General features: G+C 28.1%; 1 protein-coding gene across 5 annotated transcripts in view; it reads left to right on the top strand.

Annotated features, from left to right (window-relative positions):
- Nucleotides 1-3,433: 3,433 nt before the first annotated feature.
- The window catches only part of LOC148227090 (protein kinase C-binding protein NELL2-like), an 82,046-nt gene continuing 61,953 nt past the window's right edge, over nucleotides 3,434-23,526 (top strand). For all 5 annotated transcript variants that reach the window (XR_015812023.1, XM_088202514.1, XM_088202516.1 and 2 more), the window contains exon 1: nucleotides 3,434-3,616. Coding sequence is in view for 4 of the 5 variants with exons in the window: in XM_088202514.1 (XP_088058640.1) it covers nucleotides 3,502-3,616 (115 nt within the window). In the remaining variant the exon portion in view is untranslated. The remainder of the gene's footprint in view (nucleotides 3,617-23,526) is intronic.

Here is a 23,526-nt window from a genome sequence, read left to right as displayed (position 1 = left end):
TTATGCCATAAACTACCTTTTAGCTTAGCTTCGATTTTTGGTTAGGTAGTGGGTCAAATATTAGGTCAATGCACATCCGTGCCTAGTATGTTAAAAATAACAAAATCTGTGCACATTTACATGTATGCATATGATATATGTACATATACTAAAATTATACATTAATGTAAGTACAAATGTACATATTGATTTATTTTATTAAAAACTTGTCAATTGCATAAATCGATGGAAAGTTAGAAAATGTAAAAAAGTTATGATATTGCTACATTTCATTTGTACAGATAGTTTCGCTACATTTTTCGCAGTTCGTAAATTTTATTTTGGAACGGAATTAAATTCTTCTTTATAAATTTATTGCCTAGTGTTCAGTGTTCTATTGTCATCTAGCCAAAGACACTGCAATGCGAGTATCCACAACGCTAAAATAGTAGTTATTTTTTATATTTATATAAAATATTTTATAAGTGCTAAAAGTATCTTACGCATACCACCGGTTCAGAGTCACTGAAGCAGGTCATTGGTATTGATATGATGCATGAGAAACTGGAATCAAAACATGTAAGATGAATCGTCATTTTTTCATCAGTATCAAAGTGTGAATCGACCGTTAAGTGTTAAAAATAAAGAAATTATTTTGGAGGTTACAAAGTTTGATATTTGCTGTTTTAAAAATATCATAATCTTTATCGTTTTTATACTTAAAATATGTATAAATGGTGATTTTAAACATATTTTTTTTTATTTAGCATGGCTGCATTTTTAGGAATAATTCCCGGTATGCAATATCAATGCTAATAAGTGTCAATCAACGCAAAAAACGTATACTTAAGCATGTAAATATATCGTAACAAATCATACTAATTGAATAACATAATAACATATATTATGAAATTAATAAAAAATTGATTAAAACTTTATGAATATACAGCATTGGCCATAATAATGGGGCACCCCAATAAATGTGTTATATCTTTAAAAAATCGTGAAAAAATAAATAAAAAAACCGATTAAAGTATTTCGTAAATCAACCTCAGAGATATATATCAAGCAAATGTCACTTTCTAAAGGCGTATACTTATTTCATCGCTCTAAGAAGCGAGTGCAACAATTGGCTGAATAATCGCTGAATAATTGTTATTCGTCAGCAAGTTTTGCAGCCCTGGATACTTAATTCTGGACTCTAATGAGAGGAGGGCAATCACTTGGCAAACTCCGGCAGTCACGCCTCCCACCGACAGACGCGAAGATACGACCTGAAACTCCCAAACACGATCATCGCAGCAAGAGACTGTCACTGCCACCTACAAGATCCTTGAGGATCTTCCAGGGACATCATCCCAGCGCCAGCTCCTCCACCATTACTCGGAAAAAACCATAGTAGCCGCAATATATGTAACATAATCTAATAAAATTCTCACTAGTTTCCACCTGCGTCTTACTGACCGCAAACTCACACCTCTTAGGGTTACTAAACCTTAAAATTTTCAAACTACAATCTGTCCATTTAAATAATAATGTTTATTGTGAAAGTGGGTACTTTTGAATGCAATGTCCGCTCCTTTAATTATTGTACGTATAAAAAGGGCTGAAGGTAATTATAACTGAAATACATACATCTCAAACAACTGTAGTTTAGTTCAGATTTATTATTTGAGGTCGATTTTTATAAATATATTTTTGCTATGATTTCTTCCAGAGTCGGGCCCCGGGAGTTTGTCCCCTCTCCCTCCCCCTCATGGCAGGCCTGCCTACGCCTTAGGTTAATTCCTTACAATGAGCATTATTTTATTCTTCGCTTGTGCTTCTGCAATATGGAATTGTTGTTTTTGTAGTTCCAAGCCATTGAGATATCGTTTTTAGAAAATAAAATGTACAGATTTGAGAAAATTTTTTTTTAGGTATTTCATTTTATAAAATCGGTAGCACCGAAGGTCAATTTTTGCTTCAATACCGGTATTAATGCTATCGGTACTACCGGTATTGCAATCCCTAACTACAATCCTAGTCACTCTTCTGAAATACACAGCCGACAATAATAAAACTTGACACGCCAGCGAAGACTTTCCGACTTCCAAGACTTGCTATAGCAGCATCTACATTTCTATCCGTGGCGTTTTACAAGACCTCATCATGTAAAACGATTCTAAAAATTAAATATTTTTTAATTTTTTTAATTTACGTAATTATGAAAAGTAATTTCTCAGAAAATCGGCTACAGACAACCATACCAAGGGAGCGGTTAAAGCCGACTGCAGCGCGGGCGGGCTTGCTGGCCAGCTGTCTTGCGCAGTCGATACGCCATGAATTGCTTATCAGGAATTGAATTGGTCGCGCATGCGCACTAGAACTTCAAACGTTACGCGGTCAACGTTTTGAATATGTTGATTTCTCCGGCCTTTCGGCCTTAATGTCTCGCAGTGGGAGCTGCCGGCTTCCCGTACCAATAGCCAGGCAGGTGTGAAATCAATGATCGTGTTCTTAATTTAAGGAATACGAAAAGATTTTTTCAGAACCGCCTTTTATATCACTTCAACGCTCGTATGGAACTTTTTTTAATTTTTTGAGGTTGAAAAGTGAACTTATTTATATATATATTCGTCACCAGAATTTCATTTAAAATCTATAAATTGCATTATTAATGTGATTATTAAAAATGAACTAAAATATATTTTAACGGAAGTATTCAATTTAATAAAATTAATTTTTACCATACCGGCGACAAGTGCTTTTGTAGAAAGATCATTTTCTACAATGAAAATAATAAATACATTCACTAGAAATAGTCAAAGTCAGTTCTTGCATTAATATCAATTGAAAAAAACTTTTAGGCAAATTAATGAAAGATAATATATTATATTATGCAGTTTTGTAAGGAGCGTCGAATAAAATTAATTTTTAAAAATAAATACATATGTTTATCAAATAAAATAAATAAATTTAAAAATATAGTTTTGTTCCCCCCCCCCGGACCGCATGCCCTATTTCAAAATTCACCCCACGCCACTAATTTATATATATTTACATGTAGTGAATTATCTTTGTTAATATTTTTTTAAATAAAATAAGCGTCTTTTTGGTTGCAAAGTCAAACCCGAAAAAGTAATTACACAAAGAACATTTCCAGTCAATGTTATATAACCATTATTTATTTTTATTTATTTATTAAAATTATGACCATCGTGATTAAAAGTATAAAATATATTACAGTTTCAAATACGGTTAGTAATACACTCTTAGAACAATCAGCGTGTTGTTTTTTTACATTTTTCCGTTGAGTTTTCAACGGGTGCAATAACGATGCGCACACGCAAGGAGTGTTCGCATGTGTGTGTTTTGGGGAGGCAGGCGGTCGGCGGCCGACTTCGGGGTGGGGACGGAAAAGCGTCGATCGCCTTTGTGGTGGTGGGGGGCGTCGCGGCGCGCGTATCGACGGCCGCATTCGGCCGCAGTCGGCTGCGACCCGCGCCCGAGGCCAGGCGCCCTAGGCCCGAGCCAGGGGTCATGCGCGTCAAGCGTGTGTGCGCGCACTCGGCGCCCCTACGCCGGCTCCCCGTCGCCGTCGCCACTGCGGTGCTGCTGGCGGCGCTCCTATTCGCCTGCCCGCGACCCGTGCACGGTCAGTACCGAAACCTTCATTAAAATCGTATTTACCGTTACTTTTATATTGTATTCCTTCCGCGCCGGCTACAATTATTATATAACTTTTTTCTGTGTGTGTGCTTCACCCCCGGACTATTTTTCAGCGTTACGTAATTTCTACGCTCATACCTACGTGTGTGTAGGCTTTTTTAACGGTCCGTTTTCTACGCTACGTACGCGAGGGTTTGTACAGTTGAGTGCCGACGTAACTTTCAGGCTTTCGCGGATACGGGAAATTCCTCGCTAAAACTTCACCCGAATATTTTGATCGTAGCTCGTAGTACATGCGAAACTTACGCATACAACAAAGTTTGAAGGGTGGCGCGTTTAAGAGTAGCTTTAACTGTAGCAAACTTTACGTTAAAACTTTTAACCGATACGTTTACGTCATCCGTAAATATTCTACGATATAAACATATTTAATTTTTATTTAACTGAATTGAATTAATATTATCAAGATTAAAATGTATTTAATGATGAACACAAACAAATTTAAATGTGTATTTTACGATAATTTAAACGTTTAATCACATTCATTAAGATTATGTTATTGAATAGTTAATCAAAATTTTGTGTTAACTCTCACATTTTTTTCTTTAGTTTTCCATATGTAAAGGTAGTGCAAGATAATTTTTTTAAATATACATTTCTGAAATTTAAACTAAAAGTTTATTATGAACTAAAAAGTGTACTAAGACGTAAACGTTTTCGGTTTAAAATTAGCCTGTATATAGTATGTTCTAGAATCGACTTTGAACTACATTACTCTTTGAGGTATATTATTCTGAAATAATTTAAAAAATGACACATTGTTAAGCTTAACCTCAATTTTCTAAATGTCTTATATGAAAGTTAAAAAAAATGTAGTTTTTTAAAAGTAGATCGTACATTTGATATTCTACTAAAGAGTGGAAATGTACTGTCAATATACAATTTACAAAATAAACTGTAATAAAATATAAAACAATTATTTGCATATACTGCATTTAAAAATATTACGTAAGCATTATTTTTGTAAAAAAATATTAACATCGTTATAAATTATATGCAAATTCATACAAAGTTTTAATTTAATCGTAGCCCAGAAATATTAAATTTTTGCAAAGTATTTATTATTTTTTATTAAAATCAAACGATGTTCTATTAAATAATATTGGAAAGTTATTTTTATGCAATTTTTTGCTGTAATTCTAATCAACTTATTCAACTCCAATTATAACAGTTTATTGCAGTGCAAAGATACTGCTTAAGGAGTAACCCATAAATATAATACTTCATATGAAATAGGGTAAATAAATTGCCATTAGAAACGTTTATAATGTTCTACAAATTTAACTGTGCAAAATTATTTATAAGATTTAAAGGTGTTCATAAAAAAAATAACGACGTACGTATTTCTAAATTTCAGTAGCACGAAAAATTATATGTTTTTCTATATTTTCATATATGCTTATATCATGCAAAGTTTTATCAAGTTTTAAACATAACTTAAACTTATAATTGCCTAAAAAAATATTTTTTCTGATAAAAATTATATTTTTTTATTAGAAAAATTTCACCAGAAAAACTTGTCATTTTTGCATACTTTGTATCATATACTAAACTTAAACGTAAAAGTGTTAAAGTACGTCGTAAACAAATTTTCGATAAATACATAAAATTAAATTTTTTTTCATAAAAATCAAACGATAAATTTACATGAAAATAGGTATATAAAATTAGTCCATAAAATCTTGTCATTTTTGATACTTAAGAAATAAGCTGAATATTATAAATGTATCATATAACAAAAACAGATTTAAAAGTAGCTCTTTAATATATTTTTTTATAGAAAGGAGTGAAAATATATTGCCATTATAAACATATGTTCCAATATGAACGAAATGTAGTAATAGTATGTTAGAGTTAGCTTTTTTAAAGGTACATATGTTGTAAACTAACTTACGATAAAAACATTTTATTTTTTCCCTAAAAATCCAAAAATATACTTATGTAGAAATCGACATTTAAAAATAGCGAAGAAATCTTTGCCGTTTTTGATACTTAATATTATCATATTATCATATTAAGTATAAATTTTATCCTGAAAGCTATAAAATTATCCCTAAAATGTACCAACTTCAACAAAAGAGGAAATATATATTTCAATATAAATTTCACTGTTGCAATTTTTTTTAAAACAAATTTAAATGTAGAAAATTAAAAAATAGTCCTAAAAATAGAAAAATATGATATCAAATCTACAAATTTCAACTTACACAAACATAACTGTGGAAAAATTAACGGTTTAATTTTTCCACAGTTATGTTTGTGTAATTAACCATTAAAGTTTTTCTTAGCAAAAATGAGAAATTAAAATTACTAATATAAAAAATCGAACTGTATACTTTAGAAAATGCAAATTTAATTAATAAATGTAGCCTTGAAATATGTTAAATATTGTTGAATCGATTATTATTATATTATGACTAATGATAATTAATTGAAACGCTTTAAAAATATTCTGTAAATATTCGCAAGAGTTAACATATATCAATTGTGGTAAATTTGCACAAAAAAAACAATAATTTGCAATTTAAATTTGTTTTTAAAAATTACTATTATTCTCAAAATCATACGTAGTGTAATTTGAACAAATTTTGATTTTATGGTACGTAATTAAAAGTAGTCTAAAATGAACAATAAATTAAAGCTAGCCAGATTTAGGTATAAAAATTTACTGAAACGCAAAGGTGGCACTTTAAAAGTAGCCCATATGTATTATTTTATACGAAAGAGTGAAAATACATAGTCTTTATAAGCAATCATATTCTAATAAAAACATAGTTTATTATTATTTATAGACGTAGAGGTGCATTTAAAGCTAGCCCGATAACGGTTTTTATACTCATTTAAAATTAGTCTATTAGATTAGCTTCTACCTAATAAATTTAACTATCAAGATGTTTCTAAGCTATACAAAAATATTTTTTTATAAGCTGGACTCTTTATAATTGATTTTATTAATAATATTAGGAAAAAATGTTATTAAATAATATGTAACCGTTTTTTGTATTTGAAAACACATAAATCGATAAATATAACATCTGATAAGTAAACAAATGAATTATAATTTTATTATATATAATTGTTGTTTATTTATTAATAGCTAAACAAAAATATGAATTTCAATCTTATGAAAAAAAAATATTATTTCAGATTTTTTATCAGTGTCAAATTGTAAGTTTCGTTCCCTAAAACGTTATGTTACTTTTATATGTTATGTAGATTTTAATCACATAATGAAAAACCGTTATTTTGTGATGAAAATTTTTGCTTTGAAAAGAATACGAGATACTGTTGAAGTAATATTTAATTTTAATATTGTTTTTATATAAGTTAACTATAGTAAAAACATATTTTTTTATTTCCAATAGTGCTAACATAAAATAAGAGTTAGATCGTGTTATAAAATTTGATTTAATTATCTGAAATATATGTTACTTTTATACGATTGAAAGATTTTTATCACACACTGAAACTTTCAAAGTCAAATCCAATCGAAAAACGGTTTGATGTTAATTATAACTTTTTTGCAAAATCAGCTGTTATATTAAATTACTATTATATTTATTTAGTTGATTAAATAATATATATTGAAATAACTATAGTTAAAACCTTATTCAATATTAACGTCTATTGATATTAATTTTAAATAAACATACAATCGTCTAAGAATAAAAAATAATTTGGTTACGTTTTTAGTTTCACCTCTTATGATTTTAAACTTCATTTTAAAATTGTTCTTAAAGAACAATTAGTATATTTAGTGTATGTTTTTTATCAAATGATACATTTACTAATTTTTTGTGGCTGTAGTGTGGCTCATGATGAAAAACATATCCAAAAGACATTAAAAAATGTATTGAAAGCTACGCTGTATGTGATATTTTCTATAAGCTACACTTAGCTAATTATTTTTATACCATAAATAAATCTAGCTCGTTTAGTGATTTAATCTTTAGAAGTCCAAAGGCATGTATGTCATGCCTAAAATGATTTTACAATTACAGTCTAAAGGTATCTAAATCATGCCCAATATATTTTCTATTTTTTAAAGCCATTTTAAATGACTTGATGATAAAATTTCTTTCTTCAGAGATACTTCTATCAATATATTACGATAAGAAGATTTAGTAATTCTTAACTATTTTACCTGAAATTATCAAATTACTAAAATTTGTCGTAAAATCTGTAAAATTTAATCACTTTAAAATCCCATTATAGTTTCATTCAATATATATGAAAATCGCACTCATTATGCAATATATTTTATATGTGAAAATCGACCTCATTTTGCCACATACCTACTATAAAACGTATAAACCATTTTTTTCCCCAAACCAATATCCATCGTGTGTGGATTTTATTCGCCACGGGTATGATGTAATCGACGCAAATAGATTGAATCAAAATAATAATCTTATATATTGGGGTATAGGGGGTGGCTTGAACTGTTCAGTGCGTTTTATAGGGTGTAAAAAATATATAAAAATAAACAAATTCATATGATATTACATATTAAGATTCATATCATAAAGCACACTTCTAAAATGTATGATAGTGATCATGCGTTTTAAAACTTTCCCTGGAGCAATTCGTTTCTCGGGCCATCTCGACCTCATAAAGCCCATTCCCAAGTCGAACTTTTTCACCCGAAACCCGCATATTTCGTTTGCCAACTTTAAACTTTCATAAGAACGAGCTTTTTCGAAAGCTCCCCAGTGCGTTCACGTGCTATTTGATCGATAGTCGAGCTTTGGTGTAGTTTTAAAACACACGAAACGCCTCATCAATTATTCGTGAGGCCGGCGGGGTACTAATGTTTCATGGGATTCGAACCCCGGACGGTCGGTGTGTGTACTCGTGTCGATAACGTGCATAAAATACTGCTATGAATAAACGAAAGACTGGAGTAAAACGAACAACACGAATTTATTTTCCCTTTCGTTCGCGACGATATCACGAAACTGGTATCGATCGTCTATCAAAATTATTTACGACTCAATCTAAATTAATTTGACGCAGGGCTGAGAATACAAGGATACCAAATGTGTTAAAATGTGATTAACATCTTTAGCAATTTAACTTAGCACTTCGGAAAATTGGTTAATTATTAATGGGAAGATCAGATAAATTAAACATACACTATATCTAGTAAAGTCTTTTATGTTTAACGAAGATTATAATTGCGTTTATAAATGTCTATATTTATAATCATGTTAATAAGAATGTAACTTTGATGCTCATTGGGATTAATATTATATAGAACTTTCTTCTTTTGAAGTATAATTATATTTTTAATATATAAGATGGCATTAGCTATCTGAAAATAATAACTAAAAATAATTGCTTAAAATATTGCTAGAATACAAAACATTTAGTGAAAACATATGCTATGATAATCTCTAAGATATTAAATAATCCTAAAAATCCTCTCAAATTTCCATTAAATTTTCTAGAAGCAAATTGTCCAAAATTTACCATTTTTTCTTGAACGTAATTTTTCTTGAACTCAAATTTAATTTAATTTTCATTTTGAAAATAACAATATATAATTTTAAAGAAAGCTCAAATTTGTCCTTATTGTAAAGTTTATTTTATAATAGTTAAATTGCTTTAAAAATATCTTAATGAAAAAAAATAAGAGTTAGGTTATCTGAAAATATATTACATGTTGCTTCAATACGATTTATAAATTTTTGTCAAACATGAACTTTATTAAATACTATTTTGTATAATATATTACAAATAGCTTAACTAAATAAAATAAATTTGCCATTTCATATTTTTTTACTCTAGTTAAAAGTTAAAGTTACTTTTGTACGATTTGTAGATTTCCGTCACATACATTAACTATTAAAATCATATGATCTGATAATAAAATGGTTTTTGCAAACATATTACAAAAAAATATATTATACTAATTAACACGAGATAATATTTATGTAACTTCACAGTTATCCTTGTCAAGCTGCCAATTTTATTTGTTTTTAAATAAGCTAAAAATATTAAAAACATTTTTGTTAAATTACAGATATCTAAATTATAACTGTCAAAATAAAATCAAATTACTAAATATTTTAGATTTTTTTACAAAAAAATTTTTTTGTTACTTTTACAAGATTTGTTGATTTTTGTCATCTATGTATGTAAAAAGACTAAATATTTTTTTATTAATATCAGTTTTTTACTCTAGTTAAATTAAACGTTAGGTTATTTGTATAAATATGTTATTTTTATACGGTTTATATATTTTTGTCACAAATTTAAACTATCAAAGGCAAATGATCTTATTGAAAAATGGTTTTTGTGAACATATAAAAATGTACATTAGACAGTTAAAAATATTTGTCTGTAAAAAGAGCAAGAGATAATTTTTAAGTAATCTCACATTTGTCTTTGTAAAGTTGACAATTATAGAATTTATTTTATATAGTATAAATATGGCAAAAACGTGTTAAATACATTTTTTTGTTACATTACAAATATCCTTCGTCAAAATAAAATAAATTTATTATTTTATATTTTTTTACCCCAAGTTAAATTTGACGTAAATTTTTGCGATTTGTTGTCTTTTGGCACACACTTAAACTAGTAAAGTCAAAAAATGTTAAAATCATGTTAAATTCATTTTTTGTGTATTTTTAAATTTTTTAATGAACTGACAAAAAATGGCTATTCCTGATTTTTTACTGTAGTTAAATTATAAGTTAGGTTATCTGTAAATTCATGTTACTTTGATATGATATGTAGATTTTTACACACATTAAAACTGTCAAAAGTCCTTTGATCACATTAAAAAACATTTTTTGTGAACATATAAAAAATCTAAATACAGGAATTTTGCTTATGGAAAAAAACAAGTCATTCTTTATTTGTCCATTTTTCATTTAAAGTTTACTATTTTATAATTTTTTTTAAAGAAAAATATGTTAAAAGCATGTTAAATTTTCCAAATATAAAGCAATATTATGAAGAACATTCGAAAGAAAGTATAAAGCTAGGTTATCTGTAAATGTATGTTACTTTCATATGATATTTAGGTTTTTTTCGCACATTGACTGACATATTGATCTAATTAAAAACCGGTTTTTATGAACATATAAAAAAGTAAAGTACATCAATTTTGTTTATGGGAAAAAACAGGAAATAATTTTTAAGTCATTCCCTATTTGTCCATTTGTCATTTTAAGGCAATTTTGGAACTGTTTTTTAAAGCAAAATATGTTAAATTCTCAGAATATAAATATTAGACATCCGATTCTTAATGCTAAAGAGAACGCGGGTTTTAACCTCAATCAACACTGATTAAAAAAATGGACTATTTCAGATACTTTTACTCTAGTTACATTATGAGTTAGGTTATCTGAAAATATATGTTACTTTAATATGACATGTATTATATTATAGATTTTTGTCACTCATTAAAACTGTCAAAGCCAATTTATTTCAATAAAAACCGTTTTGTGTGAACATATAAAAAATCAAAGAAAATTTTGTTTGTAAAAAAAACCTAAGATAATTTAATTTTTTCATTTTTCATTTAAAGTTTACAATTTTTGAATATTTTTTCATTTTTTTAAAGCAAAATATGTTTAAAACGTGATATTTTTTTATTTTAAATTAAAACCATTGAACACTTTTACTATATTTATATTAAAGATTAATTGTATTGAAAGTTAAAGCAAGGATTTCCTTAAATTTATGTTACTCTTATATGATTCAAAGATTTTTGTCACATTCTCAAACTGGCAAACTCAATTAATCCGATCAAGATTTGGTGTTAATTTAAGTGATTATTATATGAATATTTTATTGATACATTACTGGTTCAGTTAATAAGATCTTAGTATACTAAAATCACTGAATATTGTAATCCAAATACACTTTTAACATCTAATGATATATTTTTTTCTATACATACATCACAATTATTTTCTTGGAATACAATAAATATAAAAAAACACAGTTAGATTACTTTAAGTTTCGCTACTTATGATTTTATGTATCGTATGTAAATATTTTTATAACGATTGCTGAAATAATAAAAAAGGCTATCAGAATTTTTTTCTAGTTCTAGTGCATAATTTAGAATCAGATAAATATCTTAAAGATCAAACTGTATATCGCATATCTTTCAGGTTAAACAATTATGAATATTTGACTTCATATGTTTATTATTAATGTCTGTGAGAATAGAATCTTATTTTTTTAATATATGTTTTTACTTAGCGAACCCCAAACTCATACAATCTTATACTAGAATATTCTAAATTGAAAATTTTTCAAAAAGCTTTCACGCTTATCCCTTCATACTGCTAAAGTTGCAAACTTTCAACCTAATCAACGCACAATCCAAACTTTGCACTTTGCTCCATCCCCTAATGCAATACCCATTCACGATTAACAATATATGTACTCATTTTTATCCACGTAGCTAATTGTGCTAAAAATACAAGCCTGAGTTTGTTCCGGTGGTGTATATGCATCAACCTAACGAAACCATTAGTGCATAATTAAATTGTAAATAAACTGATTACGCGAGAGGCAATAAAATGTTTCTGTGTGTTATAACGGGGGAAGGCAATAAAAAAAACAGAGGACGGGGATTCGTACTAGTTTCACCGTTTGTTTTCGACGTTTCCATGGCGCCATGTCCATCCACCCCTTGAGGTGTGTATGTATCTAACTATAATATGTGTGTGTATGTAAGTACATTTCAACATTTTCACTTATACACACCTCTGGTCACGGTGCTTTTATAGCAGACTAGCAATTTGTCTTTATTCACTGTAGAAAACTTTGAGGATTTTTCAAGTTTCGGATGCTTTATATTTATAAGATTGTTTTCCGATGGTACACACGCATAAATAAAATGTAACGATGTATGAAGAAGCAGCTGCATTAAAAACATGATAGTTATATATCAGCGGCCTAGTTCTAAAACAACCATAATCATCAAAAAGCGAAGCCGAATCGATCAAATTCATCATATATCATATTTCGTTTACCAATATTTTAGTAAGCATTTCTTTGACATTGACCTAATTATAATATCTATTCTATTAAACGATTTACAGGAATGTTAAGATAGGTGTGCCTAATTTTAATTAATTTCAATAGGTAAAAATAAACGATCTCATTGTTTTTATTTCTTATAGGTTATTTTTTTATATTTATTACACATGCAAAATATACTATTCATGATTTATATTTCAAATATTTATGAACTGCTCGTAAATATTTCAAAATCTATTTTGCTGCGTTAGAATATTATTGTTGTATTTTGTAAAATACGAATAAGATTAAAACATCATTTTACATATTTAGATAAATATATTTGGCTAAAAATAATAATTAGGGATTTTTTAATATTTCATTTTTCTCTATATTATAATAATATATATGTCTGATAATTTATTGAAAAACACTTTTATATATAAAAAATATTAAATATCAAAAAATGTTTAATAATGTAATTATATTATATATTATCAAAGAATAGCTTTATGTAATTAATTTAGTAGTAAGGAATATATAAAAATAAGATAAGTACATACATATGTAAGCAAATTTTCACTTTTTTTTGTTAAATTGGAAAACATTATATATGTATTAAGAATAACCTTCATAAATCTTCCATGCGTATATTTCAACCTATCTTTAATTCGGGTGCTTTATTTTCCATTTTATAAAAGAAAAGGTCTGCCACAAATTTACAATTGATACGAATTTAGTAGATGATTATTTATGTAACAAGAACCAGCTATTCTTTTATATAAATTTTATGGTAAGATATGCCAAATAGTCTCCTTGAATTTCAATTCATATTTCACCAATCAGAAAGTAATTTGGTGAGCTTTTGCCATAATTTTAAGAGCAACATATATGAATCAAATTATTTTTATACATGGACGCTATCTAAGAATAATGTTAAATACTTCTCTATGACTCTGACGATGGCACTAATGAGCTTTTTGACTGAGTACCGATAAAAAAACACTGACTTTTAATTATCGCTTTTTGGCCCAAACACAAGATAGGCATTATCGCCACCGCTATGGGCGCAAATTGGGCAATTTGTCACCCCTAACACGCAAAACACATCGGACAGTTACGTAAGCCTTGCATCGGGGGCGATTCAACCCCACATACGCCGTTGGGGTGCCAATTTACCAGTGTCCGAATTGAATGGACCCATCAGATGGAGGGCGACAACCCTCGACGGTGACAATTACATAATGAAATCTGATACTTTATGAGTCTCCCTGTGGAATTTCGGATATCACTTGCACGATTGTATATAACTCAGATGTATATCTGAGGTAAATTTTGACAATCTAACATATATCAATCGTCTTTTACAGTTAACTTATTATCACTAGATCCATAAAATCCATTAAAGCAAATATGATATAATTATCCCAATGTTTTCTTGTCCATATGTATTACGTTCATAACCTTCGTTCAATTCCGAATCTAATTGAATGTGATTTTTCGTTAGCAATCATACATATAGTTTATAGCAATTTTAGAAATAACCTTGTTGATATAAATATTCATAATCTAAAGGTTTTCCCAAAAAAAAACTATACAAATGGTTCCTTTGTATTGAATGATATAATGTGTTGCTTTGAAGACCCACCACTTGTCAAGTAAACAAAAAAATGCTTATTGCACGTTAGATAAGAAAGAATCAGGTGATCTTTGCATCACCCCTCACTTCAGGTACTTGAATATATAAATATATCGATAAAAAAAAATATATTCGAGTAAAAGGACAAAAAGCAAACATAGCGCACACTTTCGTAGAAAACGCTGAGCAAACTCGTCTTATCAGCGCAAACAGAATGTTACATATCACACATATATTGTTAGATATGTATATTTTGTGTTTCAGGGATATTTATGTATGTGAAAATAATTTTATATTTGCACTTATATAATGCTATTAAATCTTACTGCGATCTTTGCGACCCATTTAAAAAATTATTCTTATATTAAAATTGTAATATATAATAATATTTTATATATTGACACATTTTAATTTTTTTGCTAAGATGTGACAATTTTTAAGGCTACAGAATAATCAAAAATGTATAAAAATGTAAAGCTTAATCTATATTATTTTTAACCTCAAAATTGCAGTAATTTTACCAATAAAGTAGCATTCATCTTTAAAGTGATTAAAGCATCTTGAAAAATGAAACTTCAATCACATATGCCTATTAATCTTAAGGGTTAGTTTGACTGTAAAGAATTTAAATTACTAGTAAAATAAAATTGCTGCAATTCTCATTAGCTTTTGAATCCACTTTTACATTGATTAGAAAAGTCTCGCCATACTTTTTTGAATCCATACTATATTCCCAAAAAATAATTATATAGTACAAATAATATTTTTCTCACAGTATTGTAAAACTTGTTGAATCAAATTCTGTGTATACTTTGCTACAATAACTTTAAGATTAAATATCTGCAATAGTCTCTTCATTAATGGAGTTTTTAGAAAAACTTGTACAATAGAAATTAAATAAAACACACACATGACTCATGATTAAATATGACACAAATAATAAAATTATTTATAAGCTTTAAATAAAAATATATATTAATTATTAAATGTGGGCATTTAAAAGGATTTGGGTCTTCTCGGAAAAATGTCTACTTCTTATACATAATTGTATACCACTGGTTTTTTTTATAACGACACAATTAGAGGTAAAAATTGGGTCCTGCTCTTGTTTGCCTTTTGTGTGGCGTGATGACAGCGCGGAACAAACGCGCTTTCGGAAGTTCTGACTATTTCAAGGACACGAGTGATAAAGTCCTGATATAGAATTATCATTATGTGTGACTCAAAGCGTGGGTGTGGCGAATATTTATACATTATTACGTTAACACATAAAAAAAATATCATCTAACAACAGGGTTATATTGAATTTTTCGACTATGAAACAAAACTAATATAAATCTTTCTGTATTCGATTAACATGGCTGCCATTTTTATTTATATTATGTGAAAAATAAACTTGTGCTAAAATTAATCACCACTATGTTATGGTGAACGAAAGTAATTTAAATAAAAATATTTTATTTAAAAGTAATATTACGATTGATAAAATATTTATAGCTGTTCTTAATTTTATTTATTTAAATTATATTTTTAATAATAACCCATGACAAACATTGTCAAAGACCTTTTCAAAATCTACTTGAATTCTCACATCAAAGATTTTGTCACCATCTTTTTTGTTTGTGACAATGGAACGATTTTCGAAAAACTAATATCTAACGAAAAATTAAGCAAACGTGTTGGAGAAAATTATGGTAAACATGTTAAATCAATATTTACAAAAAGAGTTATATGGCAAATGAAATTTAAAAAAAAAAAAAAATTACAGTATTTTTTGTATTTTTGTGACCACTCTGACATTATGTTTTTTTGTTCTTCTGCATCAAAATTGAGTAAACCTATTTTTTATATATTTTATTTGAAAATATGTTGATATATTTTATTATATTTTGTATTGTGACAATCCTGTTTTTCTGGTCAAATGGCGCATTGTATATTTATTTATACGTTGTTATAATATACCATCGACACATTTTCGAAAAAAAAACATTCCCGGCCTTTAGTACACGGCCGTACTAATTGTTCACGGCATTTAAAAGGTTAAACGTAAAAACCTTAATATACTTCATTTAAGAACGTTTTATTAAATTTGAAAGGCATTTATTTCATTGTTCTGCGTTTTTCTGATTGAAAATCAGTGGTAGACTTCCAAATATTTGTTTTTAAGCAAATTCCATTTTTCAGGTGTATTTCCTTTTTTGGCCCAACCCCTATTTTTTATGAAATGTCACATTTATTATTGATATAGTCGCAAATCTGAGTACATGAATGAATGTGACAAACAAAGAATATTATTACATTCATATTACTAAAATAGTTTTTCTGCAAATAATATTTGATAAATTGTCAAAAATATATATCAATTGCATATTCATAGTGAGAACAAGTATTAGATTTTCTTCAATTATAATATTTTTACTTATTACTCAGTAAAAAAATAAAATACTGCAGTATTTTATTATCAAAAGTATATTTTTAATTCAATCAATACAATTACAATAACTAGATTTGAATTATAAATGTATGAACCAAACTGTTATAATTCAGTTAAATATTTACAAGTTCTGTATATTATATTGAAATTTCAATCAAAACCTTCGCGAGAAACATTTATCGTCACGTAATAATAGTGGCAACGTTTTGAAGGAAATTATATGGGAAATGGGAAATTTTATCGGATTATTATGTTTGAATTATTACCCAAAAGTAATTCATATGTGTTTGACAGATCTAAATTGATTAATAAAATATAAATTTATTTTTATATCGCACCCTTATCTGGTTCGTTCTGTGATATTTCCGCACCCAAAAAGGACGCAATTGACAGCTTTCCATTCAGTTTCCTTTAATTTCCGGTGGGTCACGCAACCCCTATCTACACATAGCATATCCTGCAAAAGTTGCCACAATGTCTTATTTATTATGTAGTATATCATACGCGAACTTCTGAGCTTTCGAAAAGTTATTTTACGACCGCAATATATATTCACGTAACATATCGTGACGGATGCACACGTCAAAAATGCGGTTAACTCATCAAAAGTTTTCCACTAGGGTCAAGATCCAAGTAGATGAATATTATATACGTTCATAACATACATGATTTATATGTGTTAAAATAATAAAATTGTCTATTTTAGTATAGAAAAAAACCGGTAGAAAAATATTGAAAAAATAATACATGTTTATGAATTACATATTAATTTCATTTTAAGATTAAAGTACAAGACTAAGTGAATCGGGTTGACAAAATATTTGCACTCATTATAATAATTTATGAATCATTATAATAAAGGTAAAATAAGCGTGTAAAGTAGATCAAAATATTCTTTAAACCAAATTATTTTTATAAAGTCTATATTGAATATATATCTTATTTAAATTCATGGCTTAATAATGTATGGTATAATTTATTACTTAAGTGTTTGGATATTCTAAATTACTGAAGACTCGTTAAGGGACGTCACAACAATTACCATAAGGTCAATAAATTCGGACGCTAATTCGGGCAATCAAGATTTTAACGAGATTACCTAGGCTCGCGTTAAATCGTGTATGAGCCTCTTTATTTATTCGCTTTTCCCCGGGTTTCGCTAGGCTTAACGAACCGGAAAACGTCGTTAAGCATTTCAGAGGCGTAATAAAATTCCGTATTTGGCCGACGTTCAGCTTACTACAAAATAATAAATACTACTGGAAAACGACCACTACAATGTAGTATAAAATTTAGTGTAATTATCTTTTAGGTATTTTATACAAGGAATATCTTTAAACAAAACAATTTTAGGTTACTATGTAGATATTTGATTAAAAATATGATTATCTTAATAATTTAAATCGACACTTTTCTACAAGTTGTAAGATTATGGAGTAGATAAATTTAAAAATCACTTTCGGCAGTTAAAAATCTTACAACATAATAAATAGTTTATGAGGAAATATTTCATTTTCTAGTTTAAATAAATTGCACCTTTTCAATTTAATAGTGCTAGAACCAAATTTACTTATAGTTCTACAAGTTGTCTGGAAGCAGTATCTCATCCACCTTATTTTCGAGACCTTGCTCCTTTCAACTATCATTTATTTTATCTACACAAAAAATCAAAATACAGACGAATAAAAAGGGGGCTATCAGAATATTTTGAATCAAAGCTTTTAATAAAATTAACCGAAAAGTGGGAGAAAGTTATTTCTTATTTTTTATACAATATAATAAATGACTTTTTGCTTACTTAAAAAATGACATTCATTTCAAGATTACCTTTTTAACAATCATTTTTAATATTTGAAGAAAAATGTCTTTAAAATGAAGACTACTTCTACTATATCTATTTATCTTTTTATTCAATTCATTTTCTTCATAATATGTATTAATATGACGATCTCTTAAAATATATTATATGCGATTTATGTAAATTTAAATTGATTGCTTTATAATGAATATTTTAAAGGTATATATAATGTATTTAAGTTATGCTGAATATTAATATATCAATCACATCTGTAGATATGATATGCTATACAGCAGAAATTTGATATTCTTCTCCCGAAGTAAAAGCTACCGAATCGATATTGGTTTTCTACTCACTCTCGAAGGCTTTTCTCCAGTGTCTCTCCTGAAGAGGTACTACATAAAGTATGGCATTCGTGGAGCCCGCATGTCTGAGGCCGAACGACAGGGAGTCTGCGGACATAGATACATACATCTCCGAACACCCCCAGACAAAAGCCACCCCTTAGCCACCCCAGAAACACAGAAATTATTCCGACGCAATCGCATTACCATGAACGGGTTCGAATGTTAAATGCACTTCGTTCCAAATTATCATAATCGAGAGGACTTTATCATAATCCGACATATGCTAAAAATATTCGAATGAAGCAGAAATTTACTTTAATAACTATTTAACTGAAATAATATATTAAATATGTATATATTGGACCTATCTAAAGAATATTTAACACTAAAAAGTTATACTGTTAGCTCACACACGATTTATCACTATCGCTGTTTATACAGCTTAAAATATGTAACATTAATAATTACATGCAGTGTTATTATACAGTTCGAGATTATCTGTACAAATATATAGTATACATACAAATAACGCTGTAAAAACTATTTGCAGAAGATTGTATTCTTTTTTAATACTTATTGTAAAAATATTTTACGATTTAACTTTTATTCTAAAATTTATAGCTAAACTTTTCTATTCAAAATATAATAAAAAACATTGTATTATAATATTATTATTATAAAGCATAAACTACATTATTTATTCAGTAATAAATAATATGTGTGCCGAACCGAAAAATCGTCTCGATTTTAAGATCTAGGTCTAGATAAGTTTGTAACTCATATGATATATATGAGTAAGTCAGCGTTATTCAACGCCGAAAAAGAAATCACCTCGTTCTTCCTAAAAAAAAAAATGTCTGGCGCAGATAAATATGTAACAAAGGATATGTAGCATCTTATATACAATCATAGTTACAAAAAGCGATAAATTCATTAATGAAAAACGCTTATCGCAAGAGCACACAAAATGTATTTATCAATCGCACAATTAACCTACATGGATTACCGTTCTTTATCATTATTATACATTGTAAACGTTTGCACACGCACCAAAAATATTTATTGCCTATATGCAGTTTCTTACTCTTGTGCAAATAGAAAACATTCGATGGCGATATCTCTAAGCTGTAAAACAATTTAAACTGATAACGTTACTAAAAATACACACTTTTTAATTCATGCCCCGTTGCTTAATGACTTTATTGTGTTTGAACGTTAAAAATGTGTGTTTGGGATTTTTTTGAGAATTTTTATTGCCTCCAATAAGCCGAGTGAGCCTTATTTACACTACGGTTCGATCGCGTATCGTTAACCCTTATCGTTAGCAAGCACATTATGAGTTACAGATGAAAGCCGACTTTCTGATATGTAACGGTATCTAAATAATATTATTGTCGTATTCAATTGTACATATATTCTGAGACATCGTTTTCTATTGCATTTTGTTACAGAAGCCTTTTAAATTGTGTACGACATAATGGAATCCCTTAAATCGTTTTAGCACAGTATTTAAAAAACCCCACTGCCATGAAATTCCTGATGATAACAATTTCTTATGGTTTAAATCTATCCCTCTTCTACTTAAAATAGCTATTTCGAGTTAAAATATATGCTAACACTTAATTTTATATACTTTATAAAGAAAAATATAGATACTTGATAATTCATCTTGAATATTTAAGATGAATATTTAATCACCATATTTTATGATTTTTGCAACAACGTCTTATTAATTTGCTAGGCATATATAATATTGTTGCACTACTATTTATTAAATACTGTTGTAGATAGTTTTTTTATAGTAACATTTATAATATATTTATTTTTCTACTAATTGTTTTGATTTTATTCTTACAATGTTCTTTAAAGTTAAATTTTTGATCTATTAAATAATTATTCTAAAATATGTTATTATATCAACTATTTATAGTGAGGCAATATAATACTATTGTAGATTGTTTTATTTTTTTTACACCTATCATATTTCTCATCCTATATAATATATCTATTTTTATATAATCGTTTTAACTTAACAATGTTCTTTAAAATTTAGTTTTATGTATATTGTATAATTACTATTTATAAAAACATTTATTTTATCAACTTTTTTGTGTTAATTTAATAAAATTAGGCAGTTCTTGATATTCACATTTTCACTATGTGATAATAATAATACAGTATATTATCAAATTAAATTAAATTTTCTTAAAAAATAAACCCTGTCAATATCTACCTTGAGCTTATTAGTCAATCTGATTCATGGGGAAAAAATACCATAATATAATATAATACAAAATAAAATATAATTAAAAAAAAATACGAAGACCATCATATGATGGGCTTCGCATCAGATGGGTTAAACAATTTTACTTCTACAAATAATATTAATATTTTTTTAATTTTATACATACTTTCTAAAAAGCTCTTTTTAAATCCAAGAAAAGTGCTCCAATGATAATTTATAACTACTGTTTTTTTTTAAATATAATATTTTGTAAAATAATTATTGCTTCTTTAGCAACATTTTTATTTATTTTATATGTAGTTATTAAATTTTTATGTATTTGAACTTTTTATTTTCTTAATACTGATGTATTTTCTAATATATCAACATGAAAAAGTTAATTAGTCAGCATGATTCACCTTCATGTTTCTATAAAAAAAAGTATGACGAGCCTATCATATGCTGGGCTTCGCGTTAAAAGGGTTAAACTATTTAACTTACATTAAAAGTTATACATACTGTCTAAAAATTTATTTTTAAAACTGAAAAAAATTCTATAATCATAATTTATTACTACATTTTTTACATATAATATTTTGTAAGATAATTTAATCCATTAATTATTAAATTATTTATTCTTTAGCAACATTTTTACTTATTTTATGTTTCTTATTTATTTTTATGTATTTTTTCTTCAGAATGCTTTAATTACTAAATGATTTAATATTGTCATTTTTTTTTTATTATATCTACAATTTGTCAATACTGATACATTTCACAAATTAGGTTTTTAAATACATATTTTTCAATACCTCAAATTTAATTCAAATTGTGGTATTGAATTCATAATCTCCTTGATATTTTCAATATGGTATGTATCATCATATGATCAAATTTGTATATGTTACAGTAAATGTGCAGTTTCAAGTTATAATTATAACAAATTATGTCTTATCTTGTATATATATTTTCACCGGTTGATATACATATATTTCTACTACCAAAATTATTATTTAACTCATAGGTGCTAGTAAAATTATATGCTCAGTGGCGTAGCTATGGGGCGGGCCGCCCCGAGCGGCACTTGCTTGGGGACGGCATATTCGCGATGGAATCGTCTAGTGTGGTTCTTAACCCTGAATGCACTAAAACATATATAAATCCACAAATAACAATATCTTAATAATAACCAATTTAATATTTTAAGAAATGCTGATTTTATGACCCTGCGAAAAATGTATGGGGCGGGGCGGCAATTTTAAGGATCGCCCCAGGCGGCACATATTCTATGTCTATGAAACTCAATTTGAGGCTTACAAATCGTCCATTTACTATTCAAACCCAAACCTAACATAAAAAATGATTACCCTACTGAAAATTGAAAATCTTTTTGCTAGTTTAGGAATAGTATTAGGTCAAATTATGTTTGGTTAATTCGTTCAGGTAGATTTTGGTTTCAACGGCAAATAGAAATTCGCATTTATTACAATGAATTTGTATTTTTTTAGTGAATATATATTTTGACCAGACGCGTACAGTACGATACATTTTATTTCGCTTGCTCGCGTGCTAAGTGACGAGAGTGAGAGATGCGTTACATACGTTCCGCACGCCCGCTTCTTTTCACTCACTCTCGTCACTTTACACGCAAGCGAGCGAAAGGGAATGTATCTCAGCAAACGCGCTAAGTGTTAAAAATAAAAATATATTACAACCATATACTATTTTTAAAATAAGGATATATTATATAGTTGAAATCTGATGCGCCAAAAATCGTGTTTTTGAGTAGTAACTATAATTAAATTCAATCATTGCGTTACCCCGTTGACCACACAGGGACTACCTCATATCTGACCTTGCAGAGGTCACGCCAGACTAAGGACTTATTCACGGTTATCTATTATTTACTAGGCTCAGCTCGTTGATAATGCAGATAAGGAACATGTGTTTGGCAAAGAACGAGCGCGAGCCAACCAGACTCGATCGATAACGCGTGCCGACAAACCCATTATTGCATAATTGACTTTGAAAGTGTCGCAAAATATCCAAGAAACGAAGTGTCAGTTCTAAGAACTTTTTCTTAGGTCTTATCAGAGATAGTATACCGTGTTTTCAAATAGTAACTACGCCTATTTTATGGGTTTTGGGGTGCAGAGTTCGTGCTTTTTTACTGTCGGTCGTTTTTCACTCATACAAGCTATTAAGATCGCTATCTTGAGAATAGCAGCAGATCGCTGCAGATTTCAGTGGTGGAATAGAGGTTAAATTACCATAATAAGTAGTGTAAAACTAGCCGCGTTTCCGATCATATACTATACATGTAGTATATGTTCATGTTCTTGCATACAGTTGTTCAGTAAAATTAAATGCTTATTAAAAATGTTCATTATATGAGTAAATATATAT

This window comes from Plectrocnemia conspersa, unplaced genomic scaffold (assembly GCF_051122295.1).
Source record: "Plectrocnemia conspersa isolate PC_06_02 unplaced genomic scaffold, ASM5112229v1 ptg000013l, whole genome shotgun sequence".
Taxonomy (NCBI): Eukaryota; Metazoa; Arthropoda; class Insecta; order Trichoptera; family Polycentropodidae; genus Plectrocnemia; species Plectrocnemia conspersa.
Note: the sequence above shows the minus strand (reverse complement) of the source record. Positions and strands in the feature narration are given on the sequence as shown.